At 38.1% G+C, this 25,484-nt stretch overlaps 1 protein-coding gene across 1 annotated transcript in view; it reads left to right on the forward strand.

Annotated features, from left to right (window-relative positions):
• Positions 1–7,286: 7,286 nt before the first annotated feature.
• The window catches only part of Ca-alpha1T (Ca[2+]-channel protein alpha[[1]] subunit T), a 117,711-nt gene continuing 99,513 nt past the window's right edge, over positions 7,287–25,484 (forward strand). The window contains exons 1-3 of the mRNA XM_071587903.1: positions 7,287–7,393; positions 17,619–17,752; positions 24,839–24,936. Coding sequence (XP_071444004.1) covers positions 7,301–7,393; positions 17,619–17,752; positions 24,839–24,936 — 325 coding nt within the window. The 5' untranslated portion in view covers positions 7,287–7,300. The remainder of the gene's footprint in view (positions 7,394–17,618; positions 17,753–24,838; positions 24,937–25,484) is intronic.

The raw sequence follows: 25,484 nt of genomic DNA on the forward strand, positions 1-25,484 counted from the left end.
TCTGACAATGTAGTCGAGCGTCGCCCGATACTGATGGAGACAAAGTAACAAATGAAGATGTACTACGAAGAGTAAATGACATATATGATAAGCCTATAGATGACACTAGCTAAAACAAAAGGGTCAAGTTGCGGATTAATCGTATGGTAGAAAAATGAAATTGAATTTTGAAAAAACAGATAAATAATTACAGAGGAATTCCAAGGGCGAGATACGAGAATCAGGTGATGGAAAACACCACTAGCCATGAGGGAATGAGGCGATCGGAAGGTAACGGGATAGCCTGTAGAGCTGCCAAAAAACCGATAACTCTTGATGGTGACGTCAGACGATAAGACTACGAAAATCAGAAGATGCGTTCCTCCTCACGATCAATATCGCATATTCCAACCAGATTTGTCACCATGATTGGCCAGCCATGCGTTTTATTGTTATGTATCCAAAAACTGGAAGGGAGAACAGGGATGAGATCTAGTTTGAGGCATCAAGAAAAACAGAGCTATCCGTGATCCACGGGAGAAGGTTACCAAAACTCGATATCTCTTAAATCAAGTTCAAATGGCCGGCTTAGGGAAAGGCGGGGCTGCGAGAGGGGGACCCGAGAATTCAGCCTGACGGGAGAAGGAGAATACGGCGGTATGGGTGTAGAGACGAGGAAAAGAGGCGACCTTCGCAAGATGGAAGTTCTCACGTCCAAACCCACTTCTATATCCTCCCCGTTTACAGCTCCTCCCACGCCCTTTCCTCTCCCGTCCCTCCCTCAATCCTAGCCTTCTATAACCCGTCCCAAATTCTCTCTTCTCCCTCCCTTAACCATCCCGTATCAATCCCTCCCACCAATTCTCCACCCTCCAGTCTTCCCTTCTAGCTTCAGCATCCATACTTAAATCATTGGCTAATGCGGTGGCCATTTCCCGTTCTTCCCAACCGACTTTCCGTTCCACATTATTCTTGTGCGTGTTTGCGCGAGTGCGAAGGAAAGGTATTTTAGCTTCGGGAGACCTTTGGATTCGACAAGAAAACAAGTGAGTGTACTACCATGTAGGTTCAAACCCTCTCCTTCTATATTGTCCCCCTAAACTTGGGATAACCTGTTGTAATTGCCACTCGCCAATCTTTGCCAAGATATATCAGTTAATAAACGTATCATAGGATTACTATGTACATGTATATCCATACAAAAGTGGTGTCCTTATTGATTGCTTTGAAACAATTAGCCGTGGTACATTACCTAGTATATCTGCATGTTCGATGTTTTTTTTTAACTGTCAAAAACAATTGCGATCTTTTTACTTCAAAGAGGGAGTTGAGATCACCATGACCATCCGGGTTCAGTCTTCATTCTCAAAAATGGGACTGAAAGCCAAAGTCGTGGGACCCTAAGTTGGACGATGGTATCAAGTTTGTGGAAAATACTTCTTTCCCCTTTCCCCGTGAGAGCAACTTTAGGGTATCCACTGAATCAGAACTTCGGTTTAGTACATCAAACGTGAAAGGCTTCGGAGTTAAATTTACTCGAGGAATGCCGTTATTTAATTAAATTAAAATAGACATATAACCCCAAAACAGAAAGCTTAAGTTAGGAAAAGCATAAGTTAGAAAAACTACCTTAATCAAGAAAGTCCTCAAATGAGGTGATTCCTTTTTTAGTGTGAACTTTTAGTAAGATTTGTATGGCTCTTTCTTTCCATGCTAAATTATTTCCCCACTCCTACCTTCCGTTATATTTGGTGTCTTCGGATCAATGATTCCGCTTTTGATAAACGAAAATTGAAGGAAGCCAATTCGTCTGGGAAAACAGTTCGCAATTTTAATTACAGATTTGCACCGAATATTGTTGATTTTCAGTTGCCTTCCTAAATTCACCAAACGCAGATAAAATATGGCAACATTTCACTAACACGTTTCAAGGAACGCCTCATTACGCTTATTACGTTTCGTTAAAGCTCTCTCTTCAAATGGGGAAAAACAAAGCCATGAGTCACGAGCCATGAATCTCAAAAATGACATGAGAAATAAGCAACTTTAACAAAGCGTGACTCTTAAAGTTTCACAGTGTGGATCGCGACTCCAAAGGGAATCCCAAAAGAGTCAATAAAGTGGACTCAAAACGTCATATTTTCTATCGGCATACTTTAGAGTTGAGAAACATTTCATTCCGACGGATTTCATGAATCGACGACACATTAATTGACTATGCTGGCACCATCATTCATTTGTAAACAGTAATCCTTTTCTTCCCTCTAAATGCTTCGAAAATTAACACCAGTGTAAAAATGTGTGAATTCCTCATTAATTCCTCCGGAAGTTTCTGATCAGACAGCGGGAATCATCGCCATTGGTCCGAGGATATTAACCGTCCTCTTACTCAACTTTCCCGTCCTCTTTTTAATTTATCTTCCCAAGTCCGTCCGGAAGTCCCCATTAGTCTCATTTCCTCATTCTTCCCTCTTCTCCCATCCCCATCTCTTCTCCTCACACCACTCACTCTCCTCGACTCTCCTCACACCCCCGTCGTCCATAATCCCCCGCAATCCCCTCTGCGCGTCCGACCGCGAATTCCCCATTTCACCATCAACTCCATTTTACGGTAGCGTTCGACTCTAGCCGTGCGACTTCTGTTTATCACCCAGAAAGCTTTTGGGTTTGAGGGTGAGAGAGAGAGAGAGAGAGAGTAGGGGAGAGTGGGGGAATAGAAGAGGGATGAATGTGCTGAGGAGCCCGGAGTGCTGGGAAACTCTTTAAAAGAATTCACATCTTTTTACCGGCGCCATTAAACCAGGCTGAGCATGGGCTGATTTCGAGAACTCGATTTCTGCTCCTTGAAGGATCACCTTATTTCCTTACCACTTTCCTGTAAAACGTCCTTAACGGGGAGTGAAATGTGTTATGGCACGTAATCCTTCGCACCACAAGCTGCAAGCTGACTGCAAAACCGACTCATGGGTCTTAATGCCGTCCAATTAAGTCGGCCAAAACGACATCCCATCCTTTGATGCCCCCAACCCCTCGGTTCGGTTGGTGCTGGAAATTTTAGTGTTTCCCATTCCCTAAAATTTATCCTTGGAATCGTTAGGGGTAAGGGATCGTAGATGTTCAATGACTGCATCCGGATGGGAGTTTGTCATTCGGCCCATCCCATCGTCAGTCGTGAATTTATTTCCCTATCTCCCCTTACCCGCTCTTACCACCATCTCTTCCCGTAATGTAACGTCCAACTCGATCGTAACTCATGTTCCTCTGCTCTCACGTAGTTCCTTTTTGATATAAATTGCTTGTTTTTGTGGCTTTCCAAGGAGTCAGTCCCTACCAAAGGATGTCATCACGTATTTGAAAAAATGAAATGCAATTAATTTAGAAATTTGACCAATATGAATCGTTTTATCTACGGCCTATCTTTGAATTGAGATTCATTAAAACTCTTGACCTCTCAATACTTTTTAATACCAAACATTTATTTTGTCAATAATTGCGCCCGTGGTAGAAAAAAGACAATTTCAGTGCTATATATAATTTTTCAAATGATTATTTAATCATAGACTGAATCCACAACACCCAACCTGAAATTGTAATAGATTACATTCATCACCCCAGATGTCGGTTGGCGGCGATAGAGATAACCTTACACTAAATTCAGTTGCAGTTCAATTATCAGAATTATTATTTAATGATTATCAGAAAAACTCTTGAGTTTCATTGTGAGTGAAGTGGATAGGAATTTGGTCCATCGTAAACAAGTCTTAAGCCCACCATCCATTACTGCATGGTTTAGAATGCAGCATCATGCTTTATCATGCTTCATCATTAGAATGGCTCCACAATGTAAGCAATATCACGATATAGGTTAAATTCAGTTCCAACTTGAAGTTAGCGCTGACGAGGTAATCGCACGGATTACCTCGTCAGCGCACGCACGGGAATCGAGGCACGGATTACATGCCATGCCAGGGAACATGCCTTAGTTAGGATTGAGGTTTTTAAATTCTAAAAAAACCCCATATTTTCTCGCGTGGCCAACGATTTACTCTTTAATATTGATTCTGTTTCAATCCAGGGACATGTTACATCCTTATCCATCCGTGGTGAGCCTCTTTATGAAAGCCTAAAAAGAACCCGGAAGTCATGGAAATTCCGCATTAATTAAATAAGTTCCACTAATGAGAAGTAAACCTGTAAATTGAGTCAATTATCCAGAAAAAAACGAGTAAACATTTCTGCTGGTTTATGTGAATGTAAGAATTTTCACTTTAAAGAAATCTGGCCAATGTGTGACTCAAAGTGTGAGTTTTCCTTTCAAGTGGACCAGAAAACTGTCGGCAATTAAAAGAGCTATTCTAGGCAACACGATCCGGCATCCCTTCGTGTGTATATAATTTACGAACACCACGAAAAAATAAACAGGACGCGCTCTTGAAAGAAGAAGAAAGCAGTTTTAAGTTATGTCACACGATGCTCGTTACCCTCTTTTTCGACTGTTGGGGAAAGGCTTTAGTTCCATTAACTGGAAGTCGGAGAAACTTTATTTGCTCTCCGTATCTCACTCTCCCTGCTTCGACCTATCATCTCCCTCTCGCCATCCAATCCTACTGAACCCCTCCATCTTCCAGTTTCTCTCTTGCCTCTTACCATTCCATGATCTCTTCTTCAGACTCCCTCATTCTTACAGCGTAAAGCGTCTTCTCTTCCAAGCGAGAGTTAGATGTAGTTAGGAGTAAGAAGAATTTCCGGAATGTCGTTGCCAAATTAAATCACCTCCAAATCGCTGAGGTAGATAAATTAAGAGAAAGGCATGTGTAGAACGAGTGGGGAACAAGGGATGTGCAAACTCTGGATAGAGATTTTCTTTGGTAATTTTATCACCTCAATTAAAATCGAGCGTAGTGTTGGAACAGTTTTATTGATGTGATGCGGGGCCGGGTCTCCGTGGGTACCATTTCCCTTGCAGGGAAAGTTTTTTCTTCCAACTGACTAATCTAGTTTATGCATGTCAGGCATTAAACTCTAATAAAAATAGGTGTTGGTTGGAGGGCCTTTTTATTTTCTCTGGATGCAAAATAAATTCATAATTTCCCTTCGACAAAATAATCGTTTGGCCTAAGTGTGGCAAAATCATTGTAAAGAATTGGTATTGGCACTGCTGCTGATTGCATAAACTGGATCTTATAAATATTGAAATTATCATTACATTTTAAGCTAAATTTAAAACAAGTAATTTACCTTCGTTATCTCAAGCGTAAGATTGGCTTTTTCATTGAGAGAATGCAATCATACTGTGTAGTGGAAAATTATTACATCACAATAAATAATGTTTTCCTTCCGCATATACAGCATCAAAAATCATGTTACGTAGATGTTAACTGGTCATCACTGACTTTAAAATAAATTTGAAAAGTCAGCATAAATCTATAGCGAAACATATTCAGACAGTAAAGGATCCTCACCGTAGATGAAGTCTAGTATGAGCTGCAGAGACTGTAGAAATATGGATTTAGTTCTTTAATTTGGAAGTGTAATATCGGAGAGACCATGTCACCGCGCTATAGGAAAGAGTAGTTTCACATTTAAACATTTTTTTTCGGAAATAGATGATTAAAAAATAGAGCCACTGAAAATTCAAAAATGATTATTGGTCTAATTGGTCTTATTTGACATGTCCAGTCTATATAAACCTAGGTACTTATATTTGTACCTTGTGACATTATCTTTGTTTTGTTTATAACCAATTAATTTGTTCTAAATATTCTCACTTGAAAGCTAAATTGAAAATTCGTTTAATGTGGAGTAAACTTCACTGTTGACCTCAACTATGTTCCAAATAGCACTTTGAAATTTAAAAATTTTCCATCGTCCGAATTTATTTTGGAGATACAACATATTGTTAAAAAATCATTTGTTTAACAGTCCATACTGTAAGTGAAATGTCTTTTTCCACGTTCGAACATTTTAAACTTTTAGACATAACAGAAAATACGGTATTTTTTTAATTTGATTTTTCAACCCGATATTCTCCATATAGCTCTTGTTTTTCTATTTCATTTCTTCCAGATTTCAGTACCTTTGTACTGAAATATTTGCTAAGTTCACGCTATATAACGCATTCCATCCGCTCTAAAATGTAGTCCATCCCTGAATATTATTCGTGTGGACCAATGGCATTATAACGAAATTAAAAACATTTCACTTTTCCCCATAAATCTCTCTTTCATGGACTATAATATATTTGTATTAATAATTATAAATTTTAAGTTTATGAATACTTGAATGCATCGTTACAATCGTAACTAATTTTCAAACTATGTTTCCGTGAATACATGAAAATACAAATCAAATAAACTGAGATATTTTGTGATACCGGACTCCTCTTAGGCATTATTTGCATAATAAACTCGTTTAAAGTCTTATGCTAAAGATATAAACTGAGCCAAAATCCTCTTATTTGAACTGGATTATGTTGACCTCTTGCTAAGGATTCAAGGCCGACTTCAACCTTCCCATTGAGCGTTCATTCAATGGGAGGCCTCAGAGGGTTTGAATCAACCGTTCATGCCCACACTGAGACTTTTCAGAGCTCGTTAAAATCCGTCTTCTGGCATACTTACAGCAACATTTTCAGTAAAATAAGCATAATACGATATACCGGACAGCGTATTTCCATTCGGAGTCGAAACTATTGAGCCATGCATATTACCTGGTGGAGTTACCCAGGAACGAAACCTAGGTTATGTAAAATTATATTGTGTATGCAAAATTTCAAGGTTGTTCTCTTTCGCCAATCATTTAACGAGTGAATATGTTTTTTTTCATTCCATTGGATGCATCCTATTGGTGAACACATTGATGCTTACTATTTTATTTTATATAATGAACAAACGTGGGACAAGCATAATTTACCGGTATAATTTTTTTTTTACTGAGAAGATTTTCCAAATAATTGCCGCAATCCTAAAAGCGGGATTTTATGGCTTCACTTGTTGGTTGTCTAAAGTTTATCGTTATCGGAGCATATTCAGTCTATTGTTCTTTAGCTCATAAAGGTATTTCAAAGGTTTCAACAACTTTAACGAAATCTTTTTTGCGACAAAATCATCTCATGAAATTTAATGTGAAAAGTAGATTTAAATTCAGAGTGGAAGTAATGATTTGGAATTACAAGAAAACTAAAGTAAATAAGTATGTCCTTATTGACCTTTACGTGACCCACATTTAAGTTCCTTGGGTAGGTCAAAATACGTTGGTTCCAATTTCATGAGTTTACCGGTATTTCCTTAACTCTGCTTGTACGTGGTTCGAGAGGATTAGTATGATGGCCATTCTGCTCAACTGCGTCACCCTGGGGATGTACCGGCCGTGTGTGGATGATGACTGCACCACCAACCGATGCAAAATACTACAGGTAAGCTGAAATGCTAATCTTTCACTCCCTCTCCCGGAATCTAGGGATTCTGTGGGAGAGAATGAATTGAGCTAAATATTCATGAAAAATGAACTTTTTTAATAATGGATAATCATTGTTGATTAATATTAATATTGAATATGCGAGACGCGATCTTGTAAAATTAGATTAGCTATTATTATGCAATGGAAATATTGTCCAAATTACATCAATGCATGACATAATTTAGTATTCAATTTTTAAATATTATACATTCTACGGCACGGGATAAAACAGATAACTCTGACAAGAGGTGTATACGTGTAATCTCCACAACTCAACTGTGGACGACATTTCTCGTATAACTTTATTGAAGTCATGACCAAAATTCTTATGAATATTCCATAAAAATTTTATGCTGAAATGCTCTTGCAATAGTTTGGATAAAATAAAATTACGGCCCATTTTTACGAAATCCTTCTTGAGTTCCGCGGAAATTAAATTCGACTCACTTCTCCATTCGGGTGATCGAATATGGATGCGTTTTCTCAAAACATTTTTCTTTTGGCGAAAATTTCTTTTTGATTTCCTCCCCCCCCCCACCTCCACCCCCCTTTAAGTTTACATGCTTTGAAGTGCTGTCTATCGATATAAACCTGGGATACTGTGAGCCAAACCCGCCGTGCTGCGAGTTTCATTTCCTACCCCATCGTTCGCAAATCTTCTGGACATTTAACTCTAGCAGTCATTCTAATTAGAACTTTTGAGAAAAGTAAACACGTGTGACAATTTAAATCGATCAAGGCAAAGGATTAGGCTTGCATGGCGTTGAACGCAGCGCCGACATCGGATTATTTGCCCACCCAATCGTGCTGCATCCACGACTCCGGTTGCCCGACGCACACAGCGCCATTATCGAACGGAAAAAGGTGAGGATTTCCACGTAACACCCTGTGTTGACGAAGCGTGGCAGAATCCTTGTAGAGCGGAGGGAGGGAGGGCGAGTGGTGAGTGGTTGGTGGAGAAAATAATAGCGGAGGGAGAGAGAGGAAGGGAGTGAAAATATTTAATTCCCATCGATCGTCGTGTTGCGTCCAGTGCTAACAAGTGTGCCGAACGATCGCTTGTATATCGTATGGTATCTTTTTTTTATTCTTCTCGCCTTCCTCCATTCTGTTCTCCACGCGTTTTCGGGAATTAGGTCGGCAATCACTCATTCATTGTGGATGCGCAAGTAGTGAAGATGGGGCATGATTGAGAGTTGACGAGGTGAACGACAAAGGCGCGTGACGGAAACGTAATTCGATGCGGCGGCGTTCGTTCCCGTGAGCACGCAAAAAAGAAAGCACTAAACGATATGGATTAGATGTAGATAAGCGATACTAAAATCAAAATATGACAGCATGCAGAATACAAGATTTTCGCACCAGGAATCTGATAAAGGAAGTAAGTCGGATTGAATATGAATCCTTTCATTATAAACTACTTAGAGGAAACTTGCGCAGTAAAACACATTTCTATTGCAGGCTCGATAGAGAGGTAAATATTTTGAAGAGTAAAAAAACTCTACCGATCGAAATTACCATCGATAGAGGGAACCAGAAATATATATCAAGCATAATAATTAATTCTAAGGAGCTCTATCAGAATTCTTTCATTGTAAGCAAAATACTACTAGTCGCACACAGGATATATCTTATTGCAGCCTTTAGGGTTTTTTGCTTATTTTTCCATTACTTCGGGGCCTACGCAATATTCGGAATAGAAAAATGATGACTAGAAGTGTTTTCAGAACGAAAGAAACAAAATCTAAGATTTAATTACTATTTAAATTGATATTGTTTCAATAAATATTTAATAATTTAGAGTAGTTGAAGGTAAAAACAAAATGAAAGAAAAGATCTGCCCGACTCAAGGAAAGAACTATTAAAAAGTCCTGATTAGAAATTACGAGAGATGATGTGGACATCTGCGCATGGAATTATGGAGCAATTAAGCTAGGCGCTGGCGACGGGATAGCCTGGAGAACTGCTATGAATTAATCCAGGAATTGATGACGCTTGATGATGACGATTGTAATGGGGAGACTTTTTATCGTTAAAAGTAATTTGCTTGAAATTTCCATTAATTCTGTAATGTTCTCTCTCGACGTTCGAATATTACCGCTCTTTCTGAACAATGTATTGTGGACTGCAAAACGTCCTTGATTCAACTGAGACAATGCGTTACTTAGCTTGTGAGAAAAATGTGAACTTTGACACTCCATACATGTTTTTTTTTGCATCAAAGATATCCCATTCCATGGTAGTTCCATTGTTTGATCCAGCCGAATAAGTATTGAAAGCCGAGAGTTATATATATGAATATGCGAATTTATATGTATTGATTACTTCTATTTCTTCCGATAAAGACGGAGTTGAATTCCGTCGAAATGATCAAGAAATAACGTGTGAGTGATCTTTTTATGTGTTCTTATATTGTTTGTTGCTGTTAAAGCTTGTTATATATATATATATATATATATATATATATATATATATATATATATATATACTCATATATACAGAAACATATATAAGGAAAATGGATAGGAACACGTATAAAGGACGAACACAATAGAGGTGGGGAAGGCGGAATCGAACGGATCACAAGAGTAAAAATATCTCCTCAACCGGGACTCGAACACCGGATCTTTCCACTTGCCGGGCGGATGCTCTTAACCACTTGAGCTATCGAGGATATGTAATTTACCCTGAGATCCGTGGGTCTTATATGTCGCCAAGCGCCCCGATTCTTTAGCCAAGAGATGGCGTCAGGGGGCTGTTTCACCCACCAAAGGAGAAATAGACAATACACAAGAGGAAAGGAAAGGGTTAGAATTCATACAACATCATACAGGAAAAGAACAGTGCGTTTCGTGGCACGCATAGCCAGAAGAAAGAGATGAGCCACATTGGCCAAATACACATTCAAACACGAAATCCCGCCAAACGGCGAATAAATACTCATATATACAGAAACATATATAAGGAAAAGGGATAGGAACACGTATAAAGGACGAACACAATAGAGGTGGGGAAGGCGGAATCGAACGGATCACAAGAGTAAAAAAATCTCCTCAACCGGGACTCGAACACCGGATCTTTCCACTTGCCGGGCGGATGCTCTTAACCACTTGAGCTATCGAGGATATATATATATATATATATATATATATATATATATATATATATAAATATATATATATATATGTATATATACACACACATCTATATATATATGTATATATATATATATATATATATATATATATATAAAGGAGAGTGTTTTTTTGTATGTATGTAATTTGTTTACTTTTTTGCTGTCATAGAAACAGCATTTTTCCAACTATGCCAGCAGGATACTTTGGCAAGAACACTATTGTATTCAGAATTGCCGAGATATTATACGTGGAATACATCAAGGAAAGTCTTTTGTAGAAGAAAAATGGGCAACTTTGATCCTGAGAATAATATTTATTCATGTGACGCATTGGGCCGAGTCTACACAGTCCATCCTAACAACGCCGAATGTTATTTTTTAAGAATGCTTCTACATACCATTAGAGGACCTCGCTCATTTGCAGAATTAAGAAAGGTAAACGGAGAAATATGTGAGACATTCAGAGAAGCTTGCCAGAATTTAGGGTTGCTAGAAGGAGATCAGCACTGGGATGACTCATTGCGAGAGGCCAGTTTGATTTCTCTTCCAGGACAAATCCGAATTTTGTTTGCCATCATAATAACCTCCTGTAATCCATCTAACCCAAAAACAATATGGGAAAAATATAAAGAATCAATGAGTGAGGATATACTGGCTAAAGTTCGAAGTGAAAATCCTACATTGGATATTACGTTTAACTCCGACATTTTTAATAAAACTTTGATTATTTTGGAGGAAAAGTGTATCACCATGGTTAACAAGACTTTTTGGGGGACTCGGTCTTTTTGCACCTGTACAAGATCAACAGGGTGTATTTTATCCAGATTATATATAGTACGTGAAACTAGCCACAATGTCTTAGACTTAGAAGCATACATCGCGGATAAAAAGCCATTTCTTAATGAAGATCAGAAATTCGCGTACGAAACAATAATGGATCAAGTAGATAAACAAGAAGGAGGTATCATTTTTCTTGATGCTGCAGTGGCACGGGAAAAACATTTTTAATTAATTTAGTTCTCGCTGAAATCAGGGTTCATGGAGAAATTGCTCCAGCCGTTGCATCTTCAGGTATTGCAGCGACATTAATGGAAGGAGGAAGAACAGCCCACTCTGCCCTTAAGTTGCCACTTAATATTTCCCGACAAGAAAATCCCACATGTCATATAAATAAAACAAGCGGCCAGGCACAAGTTCTTATAGAATGTAAATTGATAGTATGGGATGAGTGTACGATGGCTCATTAAAAATCTCTTGAGGCCCTCAACGCAACACTTCAAGATCTTAGAGGAAACTGCAGTTTAATGGGAGGAGCTCTGGTACTCCTGTGTGGAGACTTCCGTCAAACTTTGCCTGTCATTCCAAAATCGATTCCAGCCGATGAAATTTATGCCTGTTTAAAACATTCTGTTCTATGGAATCATGTCCAAGAAATTAGCCTTAAACAAAACATGCGAATCCTCTTAAGAGATGGGAATGCTCAAAATTTTGCAAATAAACTTTTCGAGATTGGAGAAGATAGATTAGTTATTCAAGCATCTGGTTTGATAAAATTGTCATCAGATTTATGTGTATCGGTGAAAACTGTCCGCGATATGATACAAGCAGTCTATCCTAACGTTAATCAAAATTATAAAAATTTAGAATGGTTGCGAGAAAGAGCCATTCTTGCTCCTAAGAACGATGATGTTAATGAAATTAACAAGGAGATAATAGCCATGCTGCCAGGAGACGTGATTGAATATAAATCGGTTGATACCGTAGTGGATGCTGACGAAGCCGTCAATTATCCAACGGAATTCCTAAATTCACTTGATCCATCTGGATTGCCACAACATTGCCTTATACTTAAAGTAGGATCTCCAATCATTTTATTGCAAAATTTAGATCCACTAAAACTCTGCAATGGGACACGATTGTGAGCGACAAAATTAATGAAAAATATAATCCAGGCAGTCATTTTAACTGGAAAAGGAAAAGGTGAAATAATTTTTATTCCACGGATACCTCTAATCCCAACTGATCTTCCCTTCAACTTTAAAAGATTACAGTTTCCAGTCCGGGTAGCTTTTTCAATTACCATTGATAAATCACAGGGACAGTCTTTAAAGTTTTGTGGTGTTGATCTAAGATCGCCATGTTCTAGCCACGGGCAACTTTATGTTGCTTGCTCCAGAGTAGGTTCGCCTAAAAATTTATATATTCTTTCTCCTGGATATGAAACAAAAAATTTAGTTTATAAACAGGTGTTAAATAAAAAATATTCTAAAATTTGTATGAAGTAGTGTATTATTGTACTTTATAATTTGTTGTTTTTATTTATGTAGTATATTTATATTATTGTTTCTCCCTAACCCGTGCAAAGCCGGGTATTCAGCTAGTATATATATATATATATATATATATATATATATATATATATATATATATATATATATATATATATATATATATATATATATATATATATATATATATATATATATGTATGTATGTATGTATATATATATATATATATATATATATATATATATATATTAGTAATGTAGATCATATAATATAAATGGGTATATTTACCCATATGTACATAGATAGATACCGTGTGTGTACGATTCAAAAACCTAGGGTGTGGACTTCAAGAAGAATGAGGAACACATTTTACCTTGAATTTGTGAGATGATCGCAATATCGAACACAAAAACGTATAATTTGCTATTTTTCTGTTGACATCGTGTGAGTGGCACCTAGCTATGATTTTAATATTTCCGATAGTCCTGTCAACACCATATAAAGATATCTCAATGGAAGCAGATTTGTTACTTCCGTAAGGCCAGGGTATCTCCGGGTCTATCTTATTTTGAAAATGATTATCTTCCCTCGTTAAACACTTTAAACCATCTTTGTTTTGTATTAAGCTAGAGAAAAGCTCCCTTTAAGCCCTCTGCAGAATAAAATAGGCTGAGGCATAAGGTTTTGTTTCAAGCAAGAACTAAATTTCAAAGCAGCGAAGCGAAAATGCAAAATTTCAAACACGCGCCCGTCTCGTGTTGCCTCCATCGTTACCATAGACAAACAGAATAAGCTTGAGCTTTCAACGGCTGCTGCTGATGCAACACAGTAATCAAATCAATAAAACTTTACAATAAAACGTTTTTATTTTACATTTTTCTAAAAATGTCATATATAATTTAAAGTTTGCGCATTACATTATACGAATATAAAAATTATGATCACTCTATGTTGAAGAGTCCTCGTTCAATACAGATTATACAGCCTTGATCAAAAATCAAAGATTTTTTAACTCGTTGTTTTTTAAATCCGGCTATACCTGAAGAAGCATTTTGACAAATTGAAGCTTAATAAATTTCCTTTCATTTAGAAAGTATTCAAATAGCCAAAACGTTTGAAAAAAGGAATACAAAATAGTTGGAAATGAGTCAAGATATCTTAATGTTAATATGAATGGCTACGTGTCACAGAGTTTGTTAATTCATATATCAGTCTGCATATTAAATGAGTTTAATCTAGTTTAGATTAAGATATTAGTTTCTTCAGACTCTGCCAAATACCAGAGAGTGAAGCTACGAGTGATGGAGAGGGAGCAGCGATCTTTTTGTCACAAGGGTTAAGTTTCGTCCCAGATTGAGTTAAATGTTCAGAATGCAGTCAGTGTCTCATTTCACTCCGGAGCAAAACTTGAGTCTCCCTGATTGCAAATCCTGAATGCGTCGTTATCCAGGAGAGAAATAATTTCACGGCTTGAATGACATCATTTGAATCTGTTTATGTATTGCATGAAAAACTCTAAAGACTGCGAAAAGTGCGTTCAGGAAGGAAATCCTCTGACGGCCTCGTTCCTTTGTTCACTTATCTAGCTTTCATTAATTATTCTACGAATGAGTTTTTGAATTTACAAGATGGAGATGTTGTTTTTCAAGTCCCCTACATTTACTTCTAGAAACATATGACGAAGAGAAGTGTCACTAAATCATTTTACGATATTCTTCAAATATGAGGCCATGTCATTTTTTTATATCGATATTTAAGAGAATACCGTAGACTTCATAATCAATCTATTGTCAATTTCATTCTCTCACCCGGCGTGCAAGTCGCTGCTATCTTCTTAGCCGGTAAATAAAGCGTAAATTTAGTGTCCGCATGAGTGATTATTTTCAAGATTCGCAGAGAACCTCGTTACCTCCGAAGATAAGCAAAATTTTGAATGTTTTGAACAAGGGTTTGTTAGGGTGCAGGGGTGATGGACTTGCCGTCGATATTAGATTTTCTCACGTAGATTTATACTTCTCCTATGCCGGAGATTTTTTCTGAGTGATTGAACAGTTTCTCTGCGAAACTCATCGCAACTATACTCTTTTTCGAGAGCAATGGAAAAGGTGGCGTCCTGAATTTCATCTTAAAAAAATAATAGTGGCCGCGTATCCATAGGTTTTTCTTGTAAATATTATTACTCATGTATGTGGCTAACAGCAATCAACCAAATAGGCTAGTATTTTAATGAGTCAGGGTAGAGCTCACACCGAATTAAGCACGGCGAAACTTACGTATCTGGGTATAAGCCAGTACAACTGCTTTTTTCAGTACCACCATTTGCTTTTCACGATGTTTTATTAAGGAGAAAATTAAGTCAATTTAAAGTTATGGTATACGTATAATTCCGAAGTCTGTTCAATACTGAGATTTGGACCCAGGAGGCTCCGGTCAGTATCCAAATGCATACGTGTATTCACGGGGATGATTTGGGGTATCATTAGTGTGAGTCTCTTAGTTTCTATTCGATTTCCCTCTAAGTCGGTTAGATTCATTCGTTTTTCTCCTTCACCTGCTTCTGATGGCTCCAATTGTCCCAGTAGGCTCTATGATTTTCCTCACTGCGGGGTGTAACGCCTTAAAAATAACTTTTCATGCCTTCCTTCATACATTGTCTGAAATTCGGTCCGTAACTTTGCGTTATCTGAGTTTGAAAGTGTACTTGAGAAGAATAAAAGTTTTTGCTCTGTAAAAGACAATATATTTGTCGCAGAGCGTTAAGGCGGGGGAGCCATGAATTATTCATCAGGACTTCGGGATCAAAGAGGAACTTGTGATCTGCCTTTTCGGGCATTTTGCCTTACTTGCAAAATGGAAGAACCGTACGATTATGCTCGCCATCAATTTTACTCAGGACATCAACTAGCATCATGCACCAATCTGAAAACCCGTCTCCAAGTCCTGTGAGCGATGAACATTGTTAGGGTCGGCGGCTCCAGGTCCCCTTCCTTCTGGACGAAAATCTGGCTCATGATCACCGCGCGATCTATGATTACCCAAAATGAGGGAATGGCATGTGTGCTGAGAGGTGCTTAGAGTTATGAGAATTCTCTGATTGTAAATAAATGGTGCCCGTAAAAGTTTACGCTCCCTCTCCACTGCGGACCACGCGATGCATTATGGTAACGTTGGGGTATTGTTGGCAAAGTCAGAGTGTGCCTCTGCGTTAAAAGAAAGACATGAAGCCGAGTGATTGTTTCGAAGTTATTCTTAGAGGTTTTTGGCCGCGGGAATTATTGCTTGACAATGAATCGCTATGTCACTTCGACGCATCACTTAGGTCAAATTACCTCTGCATTTCAATCGCTGCGATATTTGATATTTTTGAAAAATTCTACTGGGGAGGAGGCATTATTCGATGAACAATTACTCTTACGAAATATGCGTAACATTGTTTCAAAATTACAAATATTATAATGTGAGGTATTATTTCAGTGCTATTACTTTCAATATTTTGGGAACAGCTTGAGATATTGTGACATTTTACGAAGGCTGGCCACAATATTGATCTATATGCTTTTCCTTTAAGCTTGTTTGCACTTTATTATTTTTCAAAACTACTCTATGCATACAAGAAAGAAAATATGAAAATATATGCGCTTGTAAATGATGTTGGATGTAATTTTATTAAAATCCAAACCTACCACAGAGAATGCATCGCTCCCAAAAATGTATATCGTGTTTTTTATTTCATTTGTATGCATTTTAGATTAAACCTCTTTAGAGGTACACTTAAAGCATTACATAGATATATATTTGTAGTAATATTTCAGTACTATTAATATAACCTACATGTTACCATCTGCAATTTATTTTACCACAATGTTTACAATAATTGTATTGAGCACAGGAAGTTTCCTAATAGCTTAAATCCTTTTTCAATATTTTCATTAATTGAGGTTGCAAATATTTACAGGACGTTACCCCGCCGACCCCGGTGGCGGCGGGGTAACGTCCTCGTCTGCCATTCCAAGGGTCGCGGGTTCGATTCCCGTCTGGGTTGGTTTTCCTCCACCTAGGGCTTGGGTGTTTGTAAATGTGACCATTGTTATCGTTGTTAATAGTTCGATGTAAAGGCCAAAATGTGCTGTTTTCGGACTAATACTGAATAAATAAAATAAATAAATTTCATACATGATTATAAATACCTCTAACAGACATTTTTCAAATGAGTTTTTGTTTCCGAAGGTAAAACGAAGTAATATTCAATCTCCAAACAACAATGGCGCCTCGCGCACGACTACGAATGCCTGTGACATTGTATGTACGGTATTTCGTCACAACATCTTGTTCCTTTAAAAGCCCCAAAATTTCAGAGTTTAAGAGGACGCCTCGGTAGCTTAAGTGGCTAAAGCACTCGACCGGATATTGAGGGATCTGGGTTCGAATCCCAGTCAAGGCGAATGATTTTTACACTCTGAAATTGTTGCATTTATATAGTATTAAGTTTATTATTACTATTTAAATTATAAAATTAATTTATATTGAAAATTCAATATTTTCTTCTATAGTATTTTTAATAATCCAGGGGAAAATATTATATTAGTGTATAGTCCTCTTCCTTTTGCATTTTAATTGATCATCATGTGTTCAACCGAGTTAAAGTAATCTGCAAACACCTGTAAAAACAATTTGACCTTGATGAAAAATTCTTAATATTCTATGTATTCTTAATTTTGTACTCTGTTCTCCTTCACCATTTTAAACACATTTACAGATCTTCGACGATTTAATCTTCGCCTTCTTCGCCATTGAGATGGTCATCAAGATGCTAGCGATGGGTGTCTACGGAAAAGGGACCTATCTGGCTGACACATGGAACCGACTTGACTTTTTCATCGTCATTGCCGGGTAAGGGAAAGACATATCTAGACATTTCCTCTTCCAAGGTAACATTTATCTTCACGGCATTTATTTCCTTTAATACTATGGACTAAATTAGATTGTATTATTATTATGCATTGTATGGATGGAAGTTGAATGGATAGAAATCTAAAATTTGTTAATTTCTAATATTTACACAATATTTTTAACATATATAGTCTAAAATCACGCCAAAATAGTTTAAATATTATCATTAGTCATGAATACAATGGGAATTTAAATATAATTATCAGATTATAATAACAAAATGGTGAAAACGTAAAACTTTTCGTGAAACAAAATAATCAATTTCAAAGTCAATCTGGAAAAGTATAAACACATTTATAAATCATGTGCTGAATGGAATGAATGTGATTGGATCGAGAAAATATACTTTTCGATTTGTTATTAATTGTTTTTGGGTACCTGTTTTACCATTAAATACTCCTTAGAAGCAAGGAAAATGATTATCCAAGAATCATACCTTCAAAATATCTCACGGGTTGAATTTTATGTTAGCACTTTCCATCAGCACAAACCTTTATGGTGTATTGGGAAAACTCCCTTTGATCAGACATGTGAAAATGATTGTTTTTATTCCACATGAATGATATCACTCGTTGAGTGATGAGTAGGTTTCCTTTTGAACTCCCTTCGGAATGATTCATCGCCCGAAGTATTTCAAGCTTCCAAAAATTCCGGTCTTACCGCCTCCATTTTGACACATTTAAACAAGACGGAGGAGGTTAGAGCGCCGACCATGTTGTCTTTTCTTGTTCCGAACTCCCATGCCGTCATCTACCATACTATTTGCGAATGATAGTCAGGCGTTTAGTGTGATGTGATTGATGGCAAACAGGCCCAGGGGAAAGAGGATGCGGAGGTCCGTTGGCGCTGCCGATTTGAGCCATTGAGCGGGTGGGACAGGGCAAAGACCGAGGGTGAGACTGTAAGAGCGGAATACTGCAATCCTTCCCGGCGGTGAAAAAAATTGGACCGTGACCGGCCCGAAAAAAGTATATGTGTAAAACATAAAAAGATCATTAAAATGTAATAATAGTGCTAGAAAAAGGATCAGGTCAAAGGACGCTGAAATGCATTGATATTTTAAAGGCATGAATGAAAATCCTCAAGAAAAGATTTTTTAAGCACGTCTGAAATAGCGATTCCAAAATTCTAAATTCTTTGAAAATATTCCTACAACTTCCAGCTTAAAGATTTGCATTTAAGATTGCTATTCAAATCAGCAATCCTAGTCAAAATATCCACCCAGGAAATTTGAAATTTTGGTCGGAGAACCTTTGAGAAGTCCAGGGTATTTGTTAATACGAGGGTCATCCGGAAAGTAGTACCCGTTCGTGCCGCATGAAGTGCTGACGACGCGAGTAGCCGCTGGACGAGGTCAGATAGCTTCAGTGGCTTGTCTGCCTTCTCTGAGCCAAGTTGCGTGACGCTAGCATTGCCTGTGTTGTTTCTGTGATTGTTTACAATGTTTAAAAAAATTGAGAACGCCGCCAGTTGTGAAGTGAGGGCAGTGATTAAATTCCTCAATGCAAGAAACGTTCGCCCATGTGATATTCATCGCCAATTAAAGGAGGTGTATGGAGACAATGTAATGGACGAGTCGTCTGTTCGGCGGTGGTGTCGGAACTTCAACATGGGGAGGGGGAACACACACGACGATGAGCGTTCGGAGAGACCGTCTGTCATTACAGACCAACTGGTGAGCTCAGTTGACGAATTCGTGAGGAACGATCGGCGCGTCACAATTGATGACATCTGTGAGCATTTTCCCAATGTTTCTCGAACAATTGTTCATGAAATTGTTAAACACCATCTGCATTATGCAAAAATTTGTGCAAGATGGGTCCCTCGCGTATCTCAATGAGCTGGCGGCGAAGGACTATGCAGCAGGAATACAGAAACTTGTCACACGTTATGACAAATGCCTTAATTTGCTTGGAGATTATGTTGAGAAGTAGTTTAAAGTATCCTCTTTCAAATAAAATTTTTTATGTTTGTTAATATTTACTTTTGTGTCTTTATTTCACGAACGGGTACTACTTTCCGGATGACCCTCGTAAATAAGCGTAGCAAAACTTTATGTAAGTAAAGGATTAGTCTGGTTGAGAACTGAGATTTCTCAACCATTGAGACTCCTAACCAACATCCGTGTACCCCCACTAAGATACGTGCGGAAAACATAGTTACTTCACGTCTGAATATATATCAAAATATTTGGTCGAAGCATGAACTTATGTCATGACCTTTAAGCAGTGTTTTTTGCAAAGCAAGAAGCTAATTTTTATGCATGTAGAATTGTGCGATATAACTCTGTAAAATAGGTATAATGTTTATATCTTTTGAGAAATGCGCTTCGGCCAGCTCTTACATGCAATAATAATAATACTGTAACGAATGCGAATTGATTGAATTCAACTTTAAGGTTGGTTTAATCGATGAACGAATCATGGCATCCACAGGATTGGCATATGCTTAGCTCATGATGGCGTCCAGAGTCATTAAAGTTTGGGATTCGACCCCCCGAGCTTCCCGCCCACTAGAATACCTAGTCCCCTGAATACTTAAGTTTTTTAATTAAAAATTATATGCACATGAGAAATCAAATACCTTGTAATTCCCAATATACATTATCATAGCCGTTTAGTAATTGAATGCTGGCTAATAATGGAATCCCCTCAGTTTTTTTTATGCACATATTTTGGGACTAAGTCATCATGGCATTCACGAGCAACAGGATTTAAAAAAACTACAAACTGGAACCTCCAGGGTTTAAGCTAGTGCCCGGGGAAGGTAGGTGGATGTATTATTCTTTTAATAATTTTTTATTCAATTCAATTGCCTTCTCCAATCTTTCCACACCTCCCATGATCTGCCTTAGTGAATCTGCGCCAGCCCCACGAGTCCCAAGATTGCACAGTTTGGGGAACTCTGTTTTAAGGATTACCTGTTGTGGGGCAAAGGGAGGCTCTGGTAGGTAGGGTAAGGAATGGGGGGGAGGTGGCTCGCGAGTGAATATCTTGGAGAGAGGGAAAACGAGACGAGATGAAGGGAGAAGAGTGGGTCCGAGGAAAAGGAAAGGGATGAGGGAGAGGATATTGCGGGGGAGTTGGGCGTGGGGGAGTATCCGTGGAAGAAAACAAACACGACCTCCTCGGTTTCGGCTCTGAGAAAATATGACACGTCAACAAACCGCAGAGTTTCTTTTCACTCCTGCTCTTCCTCCTCATCCTCCACTCCGTTCCCAGAGGAATCCCGACGGGAGTAAGCGCAGGGTGGGGAGGAAAAAGCGAGAGACGGGAAGGCAGGAAGGCGGTGAGGAAGTCAACGGGTGGGAGTAGGAGAGAGGGAAGCCCCTGGAAAACGGAGAATCCGCGGATCGCACGTCTGAATACAAAATGCGAAAAGTGAAGCGAGCCTGCCGGAGGAAAATAAGCGAGGCATATATTATTATCATATACAAGAGTAATGGGAGTCGAGGCGGTCGTTGAGAGGGACGTTCCCCAAACGTCCAACCACACTCCGAATCCTTCCTCCTCTCCGAAGAATGTATATTTTCGGTGTGATTCAGGTTGCGTGGGACGGATAAATAGGACGTCTGATAAATTACGCTTCCCACAATTGTGTTGCACCAAGAATTTTACACGTTGCGTCAATGGACGTGTACTTCTGATAGTGCATGAACTTTGACGTAGTGATGTTATACGTATTTCAAAATGCTAGAAATTACTTATCGCGCTCCAACTGTTTGCCGCGATAGTCGATGGATACATGTAGTAGGCGCGTGGAATAACCAGTTATAAAAATGTAGCAGCAAAATCGTCAGGAAGGCATGGAAAATAATTCAAAATTCCAGAATTAATTAAATAGTCGCGATAAGCTTAATTCATAGTCGAATTGACGGCATGCTTAAGCAAATTTGCTCGTTAGCTAGCTACAGTAATATTGTGGGATTGTTTTGAATTCATCCGATAATAATGTTATGAATGATTCATTCATTTCCTAATACGAGTGGTGAAAATGTTTTGTTTGCTGATTGACGAGTTTTTATTTCATAATCTGGCGTTCATGCGGTCAAAAATCGGAACCAAAACCTATATAAATAGGAAATTACAAATTTGAATATTTTTATCCATTTTTTGCCCCACTGAGAATTTCGAATTCTACTTTTTTATATGATATTTTTAGAACCTAAGTGTATTTTCCAGATTATTTTGATTGATTTTTAGACCATTTTTACCTTTCCGCTTAAGTACTTTTCATGAAGTCCTGTTCTTGAATAGAATTATAAATATTTTCTAGAAAGTCCACAATGTTCACCAGTTGCGTGGTTTCTGTTAAACAGAGAATACTTGAGAAATGGGAATAACTGCGCTTATTAAGAATGTTTTTGATTGGATATAATGATATCAATATACATCTTCCATAACTTGTCATAGTTTTTCATGAGCATAACAATGAAATAAACAATTTTGTGAATTTTGACATATTTTTTTTCTAAATTAATCGAATATGGTTTCGATAACTCGAGTATTATTGAGGTATACGAGGGTCATCCGGAAAGTAGTACCCGTTCGTGAAATAAAAAGACAAAAGTAAATATTAACAAACATAAAAAATTTTATTTGAAAGAGGATACTTTAAACTACTTCTCAACATAATCTCCAAGCAAATTAAGGCATTTGTCATAACGTGTGACAAGTTTCTGTATTCATGCTGCATAGTCCTTCGCCGCCAGCTCATTGAGATACGCGAGGGACCCATCTTGCACAAATTTTTGCATAATGCAGATGGTGTTTAACAATTTCATGAACAATTGTTCGAGAAACATTGGGAAAATGCTCACAGATGTCATCAATTGTGACGCGCCGATCGTTCCTCACGAATTCGTCAACTGAGCTCACCAGTTGGTCTGTAATGACAGACGGTCTCTCCGAACGCTCATCGTCGTGTGTGTTCCCCCTCCCCATGTTGAAGTTGCGACACCACCGCCGAACAGACGACTCGTCCATTACATTGTCTCCATACACCTCCTTTAATTGGCGATGAATATCACATGGGCGAACGTTTCTTGCATTGAGGAATTTAATCACTGCCCTCACTTCACAACTGGCGGCGTTCTCAATTTTTTAAACATTGTAAACAATCACAGAAAAAACACAGGCAATGCTAGCGTCACGCAACTTGGCTCAGAGAAGGCAGACAAGCCACTGAAGCTATCTGACCTCGTCCAGCGGCTACTCGCGTCGTCAGCACTTCATGCGGCACGAACGGGTACTACTTTCCGGATAACCCTCGTACTTTGACAATAACACGAGTAATATAAAGATTTTTTCGTTGATTTTGGTAATAAAGTCCAAAAATTCACAGAAATTTGAATTCTATTATCACTGCTAATTATTTGTTTTTTCATATATCATACTCTAAGATGGGGTTCTTCATTTGTCCGTCACTATTTGATATTTCATTTTAAAAATTTTTCTGGTTTCTAAGAGATGGTTTGGAAATGTTGTTTATAAAGTCCGCTTAAATATTTGAAATATTAAATATAACAATGTGAAATTTATTCTGGATGAAACTTTTTGATATTTCAAGAAAATATCCATAAAAGCTAATACATTTTGTAAAACATTACTCCAGGGTATTGATGTGTTCCTAATAATAAAATGGCTCCATCGGTTTTGAAACGATCGCAAGTAACGACGCATAGTATGTACCTGTGTTATTTTGACCTCTTTTGAAAAATAGCCAATGAATAATATTCCTTACGAATTTCAATCTTACCACAACAGTCCTAGCTGATACAATGGTATTTACCTTACTTGTTGCCAACTCCCCGCTGACAAACTATTAATTGGATGTTACTCGGTGCAGGCGAGAAGCAGTATTTCCAGGATTCGCCCACAGTGATGAAATGAAAGTCCTGAAGTCCGGTATATTTCGCTGAAATAGAAAGAGCAGCAAACCAGCCTTAAAATTCCATCTCGTGGATCCCACTCATCTGGTCAATAGCTATCAATATTATACACCCGCTCACCCGCCTTACCCATAGCATTAAAAATATTACGCACTTTCACTCTTCTAACATTCATCTGTATGTAATGATCTGTATAGATTTTATCGATGATTTCTGTAGTGATGTGCATCAAAATAACGTCGAGATAATTAGCGTAACTTGCTACCATTTGGTCATTCTTAAAATTGTGATTCCACTTAAGTATATATCGTATAAATCACCCTAATTGTAGGGATTTTCTTTCACCATACTCTGTTTTAATTTTTTTAAATCTCCTGAAGTGATTTTCCTTTCATAAAATATCATAATATAAACACGCGAAATTCTCTTCCACCCATAATTTTTTGGAAATTACACCACTTGCTCGATTCAAAAGATAGCTCAACACAGTGTAATGGACCGTTTTGGCTAAGACTTCAAGTTTACTTCTTCAAGTGATACTTCACACTAAAAATAAAGTTGATGCGCAACATCGGTGTCATTTCTCTGCATTTGCAAGGAATTTTTTTAAATACCCTCGCAAGTTACAGCTAGTTATGTAAAATCCCAAAGGATTTAATTTTATGCCTCCACTCAATCGAAATTTCTTTCTTACAAGGAAAAGGTATCTGAGATGGAGTTTTCTAAAACCTTCCCGAAAACGTTTCCGAGTAATATAAAACACCCCGATTACTCGCATGGCCATAAGTCGTTCGGGTGAAATCAGGAGATTTAGCGACCCCAATCACTCGGTTTATCCTCTAGTCTCACTCTCACGCCTTTGTGCAGCTGCTCTTCAACCACTCGAAGCGATCACACTTCCTGCACACCCTGGGTACATTTTCAGGTACCACGCAAAAGTTCATGGTGTAACATTCAAGTGATATTTTCTCCACCTTGTGATGGTTTCTTGGTTTGGGGGCGCCATCTGATAATCCCTCTCAGAGGTCCTCCTTCCACTCTCTACGAGCATGGAGGACGTTGCATAGCAGTAATAGTAATCATATTTTAAAAGTTGTATTCCTCCTCTTCCCTCTCTTTCTCCCCCCTCCTTCCAGGGCGCTGGAGTACTGCCTGAACGTGGAAAACATGAATCTCTCCGCCATAAGGACCATCCGAGTGCTGCGACCTCTCAGGGCCATCAATCGCATACCGAGTAAGTACCACCACTGGCAATGTCTTTTACTCTCTATATGTGTGCGAATGTGTGTGTGTGTGTGCGTGCGTGCACACGCGCGAGTGTATGAGTATCCTGCGGTTATCTCCCCTTACCTTTCCTTTCTCTCCCGGTTTTGAAATCCTTGATTTCCGAGCTGGAACAGCGCCAATTTCCCCATGACAAGCATCCCCATTCCCTTCAACGAATTTTCCATACATACCCTTGTTTGAATTCTTCCTCTATTTTTACTACCTATTGAATTCCGTGAAATACTAATGTACTAACTACTAAAAATATTTCGGAAGTCCTTGATATGTACAGTAGAAAAAAAATCTCCTACATAACCATGTTAAAATGATCTGGGAATTTCATAATCCTCCTCAATTAATTAATTAATAAGGGGCCTCTAATTGCATTCTTTACCTCGATGATTTCATCAAATATTAAAGAAGAGACAAGTTCACTATAAACACTTTTTCCTTAATTCATTTTTCTTCCTTCTTTAGTCAATTCTCTCCTTGGTTTTACCATAAAATTATTTTATA

The sequence above is a fragment of the Hetaerina americana genome, unplaced genomic scaffold, assembly GCF_022747635.1.
Source record: "Hetaerina americana unplaced genomic scaffold, ioHetAmer1.1.p SCAF_3, whole genome shotgun sequence".
NCBI lineage: Eukaryota > Metazoa > Arthropoda > Insecta > Odonata > Calopterygidae > Hetaerina > Hetaerina americana.